The sequence below is a fragment of the Neltuma alba genome, unplaced genomic scaffold (assembly GCF_004799145.2).
Source record: "Neltuma alba isolate B1F8T4 unplaced genomic scaffold, ASM479914v2 tig00003456_pilon, whole genome shotgun sequence".
Taxonomy (NCBI): Eukaryota; Viridiplantae; Streptophyta; class Magnoliopsida; order Fabales; family Fabaceae; genus Neltuma; species Neltuma alba.
In genome coordinates this window covers 1-10431 of record NW_021633292.1, presented here as the reverse complement: position 1 = coordinate 10431, position 10431 = coordinate 1, and the positions used below count along the sequence as shown (strand labels likewise).

At 38.3% G+C, this 10431-nt stretch overlaps 1 protein-coding gene and 1 pseudogene across 1 annotated transcript; both read right to left on the bottom strand.

The window, feature by feature from the left end:
• Nucleotides 1–3489: 3489 nt before the first annotated feature.
• Nucleotides 3490–5273, bottom strand: LOC114741670 (60S ribosomal protein L15-1). Its single transcript, XM_028929930.1, has 4 exons — nucleotides 5176–5273; nucleotides 4900–5066; nucleotides 3952–4149; nucleotides 3490–3870 (listed from the first exon to the last, which is right to left on the bottom strand). The coding sequence occupies exons 1-4, from the start codon at nucleotides 5177–5179 to the stop codon at nucleotides 3625–3627; spliced, it is 615 nt and encodes a 204-aa protein (XP_028785763.1). The 5' UTR covers nucleotides 5180–5273; the 3' UTR covers nucleotides 3490–3624.
• A 691-nt stretch (nucleotides 5274–5964) lies between these two features.
• Nucleotides 5965–10426, bottom strand: LOC114741672 (E3 ubiquitin ligase PQT3-like; annotated as a pseudogene).
• Nucleotides 10427–10431: the final 5 nt, after the last annotated feature.

Genomic DNA, 10431 nt, shown 5'->3' with positions numbered 1-10431 from the left:
CCCGTGATATATATATTTATAATTCTTTTTTTTTCAAAAATACTTATAATGATATATAATATATATAATAATATATATTATTCTCCCCTCTTTCATTTGCACTAGATACATTTAGTGGTATGCGTAATTCTTCCTTTTTAGTATCTTTTTAATTTTTTTTAATTTGGTTTAGTATCTTTTAGTTTGTTTTATTGTTGGTTGTCTTGCAAAGATGGAAAAGCGAGCTCACTTTAGTGTTATATTAAAAGATATATCAATTTAAGACAAAGCAAAGTTATTGATTGTTAAATTATTGTTTATTCAAGTATTTATTTCTTTATAGTTGTTATAAGATACCTTTACTTTAACTAAATTTTTTTTTACCAAGGTATCACTATTTGGGCTTGGAAGCCCGCCCTGCCCAGCCCGTTATTGCCCAGCCCGAAAATAGTTAGGGCTTCTATGGGCAGGGCAGGGCAGCGAGCTGCAAAATGCAGCCCGCTCATTTTTCGGGCCGGGCATCGGGCAGGGGGCATACCCTGCTCAGCCCTGCCCATGAACACCCCTAGCACAAGACCATCTTGAAGACATGGAGCTCTCTCTCTCTCTCTCTCACGCACAGAGACAGAGAGAGAGAGAGTTCTCAATTTACAATAATTGTAACTGAGAGGGAAAATTGCAAATATGCAAATATATATAAAATCATACATCGGCATCTTTGCAGTTTTTTCGCCTCACGCGCACACACTAGTTGATCCAAGCTTGGGTTTCGCGTTTTCGAGCAAAATTAGTTCGTATTTATCAAGGCGTAAATCAAATAGGCTATTCCAATACCATTTTGAGGATATATTTTAAAATACTACTCTGATACTTAATATAGAACCCATTTAACTAATTTGATTAGATTAAAAAAGTTAGGTAAATTAGTTAATTATAAAAAGTATGACACATTTTTCCTAAAACACCATAATCATCTTTCTTAATACCTTTTCTCTCTCTTGATTATGGTTGAGGAAGTATCTATAGAGGTAATTTAGAAAAAATTGATAAATATGAGAAATAAGTATTATATTTAAGACTAAAACCAACTCAATAATTAAGGACCGGAAGAATATATGGTTTTCATATCAACGGGCTAAAACTAGCGTTTTACAATTGCTGCAAATCGCAGGTTCATTAGTGACCGGCATGGCACGGTTTATTTCTCATGAGGAGGGAAAAAAAAATCATTTACATGAATTGCGCATTAGGAGAATTGTTTTTCATTTAATTTACGCTATTAATTTTTTTAATTACCGTTTCTCTGCATTGGACGTTGGCATTTCAAATTTCATGAAATTTTTAATATAACGGATTTTATGTGAACAACCTCAAATTTCAATTTATATGAAATATAACATTTTGAACTAGGTGTCCAGTAACTGAATCCAAAACACAGACACACATAAACATATTGTTTCGGCAGCATAATAAAAGTGAACTCGACCGTTTTTAAGGAAAGCACCTGAAGTATTTTTCTATATACGTCTCCTAAAGTTACTTCTAGTATAATTTTATCCCTAAAATAATTTGAATGGGGCAATTTCATCCAAATATAATCGAAGGTTATCTTTGACCGTTAAAGTGCTAAGTAAGCAAGAGTTTGACCAAAAAAATCTGATGTGGCATGTTACTAGATAGATGAGGTGGCATTTTTAATTTAATTTTTTTATTTTGTGGAAGATAAGCCCTCTCTTTCACCTTCACCGTCTCCTTACCCTCTCCCTGTGTGTTTTCTATCTCGATGAAGATGACCCCTTTTGTGACAGCAAAACGAATGACGACGACCTCCATAATCTTCCTCATCTTCGATCACCTTCTTCCCTTCCTTCTTTTCTTGGGTCGCCTTCTTCTCTTTATTCTCTATCCTTCTCCACTTCCTTGTCTTCTCCGTTTTGCCTCGGATCTCTATTTTCGATGGTGGTAGTTCTGGCTTTCAATTTCTTGTTTATACTTGTGCGATTTTTTAACATTGGTTTGCCTTTTGATTTTTGGAATGGGATTGTTGCTTCTCATCTTTGATCTTCATCGTCCAGTACTACCCTTGCCAAAACCCTATAACCCAGAATATGAAAAATTCATCTTGATCTTTGGGTGAGTCGTCTCACAGTCTGACCATTATCCATGATGAAATTACTAGGAAGAAGGAAGAGTTCTATCGCATTTACAAATGCAAATGATGATAATCATTTGAAGATAGTGGCAGTGACATTTATGGAGAATTTTTTCACTAAAAGAGAACTGCTAGCATAATCAGCAGTCAAAGGCTTGCTTATTCAACGGCTTAACAGTCAAAGATAACTTTCTGTTATACTTGGATGAAATTGCACCATTTAAATTATTTTAGGATTAAAATTGTATTACAAATAATTTTAGGACATTGGGTGGAAAAATATTTTGAAATGCAGAGCGCGTCTTAACCTGATTTTTAAGAAAGCATCACTAGTTTACGCTCTGACTCGAGTAGCACGGGGCACGTGGAGTTCCATGTGAATCAGCAAGGACCACCTTACAAGGCTAAATACTCCTGGGTGACTGATAGTGAAGTAGTATTATGAGAGAAGAGTGAAAAAAACCCTTATAGGAGAGTGAAATAGAACATGAAACTGTAAGCTCCCAAGCAATGAGAGGACTGCTGATTGGTATAAAAAATCGGGGAAAGGTATTGCTTACTGATTTGCATAGGAAAATTTGCTGAGACCTTTAACTATAGTACAAGATTATCTTGAAGACGAGAACGAGTTCTCGATTGTTTCATATTACCACAGAATGAGCTCTCGATTTACAATAATTGTATATAAATTATATACAGATGCATTTTTGCAGTTTTTTCATCACACAACCACACTAGTTGATACGAGCTTCAGTTTCGAACAAAGTTCAGTTCGTGTTTATCAAGTGGTAAACCATCGGGCTATTACAATGCCATTTTGAGAATTCTCTTCGTCCTTTGTTACTAAGTTCAAAATGTTATTTAAATTTTGTTAAAAGCAATGAATGCATAAAATATATACATATTTTTTCAATTATACTCGTGTGTAAAGAAAATACATGAAAAATAATAAATAAAAATTCATTGTAAATGGATAATAAATAAAGATTAGTGTTTGAAAACAAAGAAGATTTATTTCTTATATTTAGATACCCCACCATAAGTTGTTTCCAATAAAAAAGGACAGAGTGATCACCGCGCTAAAACTGGAGTTTCATAATTGCTGCTAATAGCAAGCTCATTTTGCAATTTAAGATTTCAACCACTAATGGCATGGCAAGGTCTACTTCTCATGAGAAAACAGAGCACGTGCCAATGCATAAGAAAATAAACAAGACTTCAGCATCCAACTTTCCTCACAACGACTCCAACTAAGGAGGAAATTCGTTTTCTATAACAAACCCAACAGGAAACTCCAAAAGGGAAGAGGTAAAAAGTTCATCCAGCACGAGATATCCCAATATATATTGCTGCAAAAATTGATGGAATTAATCCGAATGAAACTTTGATCGTATACCGAACGATTCATGCAACAAAATTTCAATTCATAGATAATTATCATATCCTCAACAGTACATTCATAAAAATGAAGCTGCAAACTAACTTCAGTAAGATCAGCGGTAGCGACGAAGAGAAAGAGTGTTGTTTCTCTTCCAGGTAGCCCTGCGGGAGGGGCGAGCTTTGTGGTAGAGATGTCCTCTGCCACGGAGGCCTCTGTATTTCTTACCAGCAGAGGTGAGGCCACGCAGCTCCCTGTGTTTGTGGACAGGATTGCAGAGCCAGTTGATCCTTGGGTCATTTCTGATAGCATTGTGAGCCACATCCACCAGGATTATCTCGTAGTATTTATAAGTCGAGTCCTGTATCAGCATTTTACCAATTAGAACTATGGGCAAGTCATTCAGAACCAAGTTTCATTGTCAGAACCAGTATCTACGAACCTCATTCACCCAGTAAGAATTGAGGACCCTAAGTCCACCCAGCTTCCGTCCAGCTCGCTCCTCAGCGACTGATCTCTTGCTCCTCTGAAATTTCAGTTGGGTGACACCTTGATTTGTGGGCTTACCATATACAATACCTTTGGGAACTGGTCTCTTCCGGCCACCCCTCCGAACACGAACACGGTAAACCACATAACCCTGCAAATATTGCAATCTTAAGCATTGCTAGACCATACAATTGAAGCAAAAAGTACAGAAGCAAATGATTTCCTTTTTCTCAAATAAAAAAGCAAATAAAACAAACAGAATTGAATAATACAAGGAACATTTAATTAAAATGAGAGAATAAGATGTGTCAGATCGAGACAAAAGCAAAATTGATAAGAGGACAATTCACTCGGTCAGATGATCTGACTGTTAACTTTAATATAGCTGGTCTAAGGAAGCACCCAATCATCATACATATGCAATGACGCATATGCATCAAGGCGCCGCTTAACCAGCAACTTATCAAGATATATACCCCACAAATTCAAAAATAGCTCAGTCAACTGAGCAACATTCATATGGTTTCATGAGAATCCTGAGGGTGCACATCAAAGAGAACACAACATTTTCTCAGAAAACGGACTAGAAACATCTGAATCACTCCAAATAATGGGCAAATCAAAGGGTCGCCACAAGAAAACTAACATGGCGTTCAATTGCAGCACACATTCTAAAAGCCAAATCCACCTAATTGCTTAACACATCCCAGAAGCTGATTTCGACCATTTTGTAATAGAATTGATTTTTTCCCTACTAATTTTAGTGTGCCTTGTGTGGTTAAAGGTTCATATTAGTTTTGAACAACCCCAAAATCCAACCCTCCTAGTATAATTTGTGAATCATATGTTCATAATAAGACGGACACTGCAAATGATCTCCGCAAAGTAGACTGTTCAATACCTGCTTAGCTTTGTAGCCCAAGCGACGAGCCTTGTCAGGACGAGTAGGCCTTGTCACACGGACTATGGAAGGTTGCTGCCGATACTCCCAGCACCTCACCCTCTGCAAGAACTTCATTACATCAGACTGTTTCTTGCGCCACAGCTCTGATACATACTTGTAGGCACCTATATCCAACAACGACAACAAATATCAGCATTTCTTGGCACCCACAGTAAATGCTTTCCGACGAGAAAGTGAAACAAAAAGAACACGAGAGTACAATCTAAGTCATACCCATCGGAGCAAAGGGTAACCACGACGGCGACGCTCACTCTATGAGAGTTAGGGTTTTTGCAGCAATGGCCCGTTAAATAGATAGGATACATATATTGGGCCGGGCACAGACGCTGCTCGCTGCCTCGACTCCTGAAATGCTCATGTTACCTGTTACTTCGCCTAAAATAAATTTTTTAACAAATTAAAATTAATGAGCATAAAAAAAATTGAAAATATATATTAAAATTATTTTCTTAGGCAAATATAAGTGTTCAAATTATTGTTACGTGATATTAATATTAAAAAAAAGATATTTGGTCTAAATAATTTAACTAAGAAAAAAACTTGCGTCAAATTCTTTGTGTCAAATTCTATCATATGAATTTATAATTAGATAATATTAAATGTTAATATTTTAAGAATGAGACACATAATTATATCTGATTAGAAAATTTGACATAATAAATATAAGATAGTTGATGTTAAAATTAGAAGGAATGTTTGTGGTAAATGTGTTTTGTTTCCAATGAGGTTTCATAGGTTTTCAAAAATGAAAAGGAATTTTTTAAAACCAAAAGAAAGTCCTTGTCATGTGTTCGATCCTTTTTGCTCTTTGAAGTTTCTTCGCAAAGAGGTTTTTTTTCCTTTGTAGAAAATTTATATGTCTTGTGATATAAATATTAATCCGACGAAAATAAAAGTAACATTCTCTTATCGAATCTTGGGAATGAAACAAGCTTATTCTGCGAAGAGGCTGAACGAACTTAAAAAAAATTCCGGATCCAACAAAAAACGGATCAAGAGGGCTGGACTAACAAGAACATGAGCTTCATATATGAAAATTTGAAAAGTTGAAACGGACATTTTTATGGGGTTAAATAGAACGGCCATATTTTACAGTATCCAGATTATTACATGCCCTTCTTCAGCTGCATAGTTTCTGGTTTCTACAGTTCAATCGACATTTCCAAGAGCAATTTTGCTCGCTCTCGCAGCTCGCCCCGCCTTCAGGTTCCAGCAGTAATGGCGAGCGCCCGCTGCTCGCTCCGCCTTCAGGTTCCAGCACTAATGACAAATCTGAATCTACTTGTGCCTGCGCTTGTGCCTGCCTTCCTCCTCCCAATCTGCCTGTGGCGGCGACGGAGACGGCTCGTACCTAGACGGCCTCCGTTTGAAATGCCGTTCGTCATCGCTAGATTCATAATCCACACTCTTCTTCCTCCCGCCACCCGTCGAAACGACCTTCCCAAGCCCCGACGATTTGTAATCGTCATAATACCCATTCGACACTGACTTGTGATGCGCCGTAGTCGTCGATCCACCGGCTGGTTCTGCAGAAGATGACGTAGCGAGCTTTCTCTTCTTGGAGACTTCGCCCTCAGGGTAGCTTATGCGAGAGAAGACGCTGGCCTTGTGCTTGCGATCTGCAGCCGCAGCAGCCGCCGCCGCCGCCGCCGCCGTGGCAGAAGAGCTCTTCGTCACCGGCTCAGAGGAGCGCCTTGATGAGGACTCCGAGTGGTGATGGCGATGGTTATGGCGGTCGTGATCAGGGTAGCCATAGTCTGGAATCAAATCACGGTCACGATCGTTGTCGTGGTCACGATCGCGATCAAGGTGGTGCTCAGATTTCCTCTTAGAAGGGCGTGAAGGTTCAACCTCGCGTGGAGGTCGATCTGGCGATGGCCGCTCCAAACGAGTCCGGGGTTGATGGTTGTACGCGGCGCTCGACGAGGGAGGAATAGGCTTCTGCACCAAAAGACAAAATATCCCAGTATTAGCTGCTTGGAGCAATGTTCTAGAAACTCTTTTCTTTCCCCTTTTTCTTTTGGTGGGTATGTGTGGCTGTGAATTCCCATTAGCCCTTTCAGCTTTTGCCCTCCCAAAACAGCAGCAAACCAATCGTCCGATTAACAAAAGCCTTTTTTTTTTTTTTTCATTTTTTTAATAACCTTACCGGTACAGAAACAGAAGATAAAGACGCTAGGTTCTCGCTAGCCCTGGCGAAAGCAAATGAACTATTTTCTGTATTTAGACTGTAATGCCAAAGAAAAAAAAAAAAAAAAACAAAGGGGGGATGGTTCGGGGAACGAATGCAATTGACCTTCAAACATTTTAACATGCTTCCAAGTTTCACCTTAAACTTTACTTCCACTAACTGAAAATTAAAACCCGGTTCGATACATAGAATAAAAATGATCAGCATAATTCTAATTTTAGATATACAAAAAGGTTCTTGTAACTTTATTTTTTAAAAAATAAATAATTCAAAAAGAATAGTAATTACACCAACGCATTAACCATGATTAAAATTAAAAAATAAATAGGGAAACGTTTTTATTACCCCCCAGAAGAAAAATTCCTTTTGGAGATTCCAGGCCTTAGGCCTTGGTGAAATTAATAATAATTAATAATAATACAGCAGAGGCGAATAAGCAGGCTCAAATTAAGGATCAGCATCCCAAATTTGCTGCACTTTGTTCATTGGGTCAGCACAACACCACAAGTAGGGCAATAGAAGCCCAATAATATTTTTAAACGGCTAAAGAGTGCAGAAAGCCCAGCTAACTTCACCGACGCAATTATAATATACTAATTTTAATGACGCCGAGGTTTCATTTCAACGAACTTTTAAACCATTTGTTGGTTGTCGTTGACCTCAGAAATCTGGCAAAACTATATAGGTCGTTGCTCCCTCTCCCTCCACAACACATAACCACAGAGTTATCAATACTGAACGTGACGTGGCATTATCTAGTGCAATTGGGGTTCTTTTTGCGAGGGGTGTGCTTTTTCTTGCGAAGCTTTCAAAAGAACTACTCAAAAAGGCGAATGCCGCATAAGTCCACAAGAAACAGAGAAATTACAAAAATAAAAAGCACATACAGATTTCGATTTCATCGGAGGAACATCCCCAACACTGTTCACTTCCCTACCAATCTCCCGATCTTTGGCAATGTCCCTGTCTCATGATGAAAGAAAGAAACTTGTAAATGTGGTGAAAATACAGCAACAACTTAACACAAGATGCACAACGGCATGGATCATCAAGCAACAATTATAACAATCATTGTTTGGGGGGGGGGGGGGGGAAGTGTTTTCTCTGTCCGTGACTGAAACATTTGGCTGAAAAAAAAAATGACGAGACAATATCACAATGAACAAGAAAGAAATATATCCTGCACTGAAATATTTAGGAATGAGTTTACCAAAAATTCGCTTAGTACCTTTCTCCACGTCTCTCAATTTCACGCTTCCTCCTGAGATCAGCTTTCCGAGCTTCAAACTGCTCTCTACTCATAATCGGAGGCGGAGCATTCATGACATTCATACCCATACTTAACTCCGCAAGATCCCTTAAGATATAACAAGACATGTCTCATGAGTTAGAATTGCAAAGAACGCAGTCATCTACACATATATAAAATATGCAGGTGAATTATCTTGAACCACCCCCACTCCCCCCCCCCCAAAAAAAAAAAACCAATTAAAAAGGGAAAAAAAACCCAGTCTGCCCTTAACGGGGTAGGATTAGGAGGAAATAACGCCATTTTCCCACAATCTTACACTACACGTAAGTAGCATTCATAAAATAGTAGGACCATATTAGATGTATATTTGATATGTTACGCATATTGTACTCCTAACATTCATATCGCCATCCCTTCTCTCCTGTATGTTTTGCAACGATTTGAAAACTGAAACACACCTCTATGTTTTGAAACACTCAGAAATAATTCAAGGATTACTGCAGATAAGTATTGATAATTAATTAGAATTAGAAATTACAGTCTGAATTCGCTTCATGCTTTTTGACACTTTGTTATGAACATCTGTATATCATATGTGAAATTTTCATTTAAAATTCATTTTCCTCGTATGTTGTTTACTTCTTTCCTTAATTTGTTAATATACCTATCACGTCTTAAAATTTAAAGAATTGGCATATCCCACATTTTATATCATGTCACATATACTGATATCATTGCCTCTCAGGCTCCGAAGTGGGAGTCTAAGACGAGCGGGAAAGCGCTAACTTTTGATTTTTCAGAACATACTCATACAAGTAGCCTAATAAATACCTTGGAGGTGGAACAACAGGCAGCATGTAGTTCTGCATGCCAAAGGGATCATGAGGCATAACACCGCCAAAAGGCATATCTAAGGGGCCGAAACCATAATTCATCATTTGCATTGCACCAGCATACGGTGCCACAAATCCTTCCATGCCAGGTTGCATGCCATTCCAGTACGGATTATAGCCTTGAGGCGGGGCCATAGGCATCATATAGTTATCAGCTCCAAAGTCTTGTGGAGCTTTCCACTGAAAATCTGCAATGTGTATGCAAAATTTAATTTAAAATGACTTGCACAATATGAATAAGAGGTAAAAGCGTCCATATTTTCCACGGAAGTTCCAAGATTACAAGCACAAGATCTCAAAAAGAAACATTACAGAAACATGTCAGTACATGAGAAAAGAAAGAGAGCAGCAGATTACCATTTGTGGGTACACGAGCTTTCTTCTTTTTCTTTTTCTTTGCTGCAAAAAATTAGAAGAAAACTAATGACACTTGCCTTCAGAAAAAAGGAAAAAGTAAAAAAGAGAATGGACCTCCCCTTTATCATTGTTCTCGCATTGTCATCATTATTTACATGAGTTCCCCCATAACCACCCATTCTCTCTTCCTCATTCTAACAGAAGGTATAAAAACAACCTGGCACCAAATTACATTACCTGCCTCAGTAGGAGCCAACTTTTGTTGCACTTCTTCCTCAACCAGCTGAGCACTACCTTGTGAAGCCGGTTCCTTTACAGTCACTGACTCATGAGTAGCTTCGGAAACATCAGCGGCTCTTGTGGCCTTTACTTCTTCAGACATCTTCTGAGGCACAGATAGAGCCTTTCTATTATCATCAGCTGCCTCTTGTACTTTTGTTTTTCCTTCATCAGAATGGGACACCTTTTGTTCTCCTTTAGACACAGCAGATGAGGTTGGAGAAGGAATCTTGGGCTTGACTCCATATCTAAAGGATCCAACCCAGGGAAACAATGTAAATAATGAAAAGTTAATAACCAGTAATAGTTAGAGAGTCGCATCATAAAGTTTCAATAACCTTGAACTTGAAATGCGCTTCCAGCATTTTCAGCACTGGTAGTGCCTGTCTCCATTATACGACTAATTAGGTCTCTTGTTGTCTGATTTGGTAAAAGATCATCTGCAAGTATATTAGCTGCACCACAAACGCAAACGGATTTGGAGATAATGTAGTCCC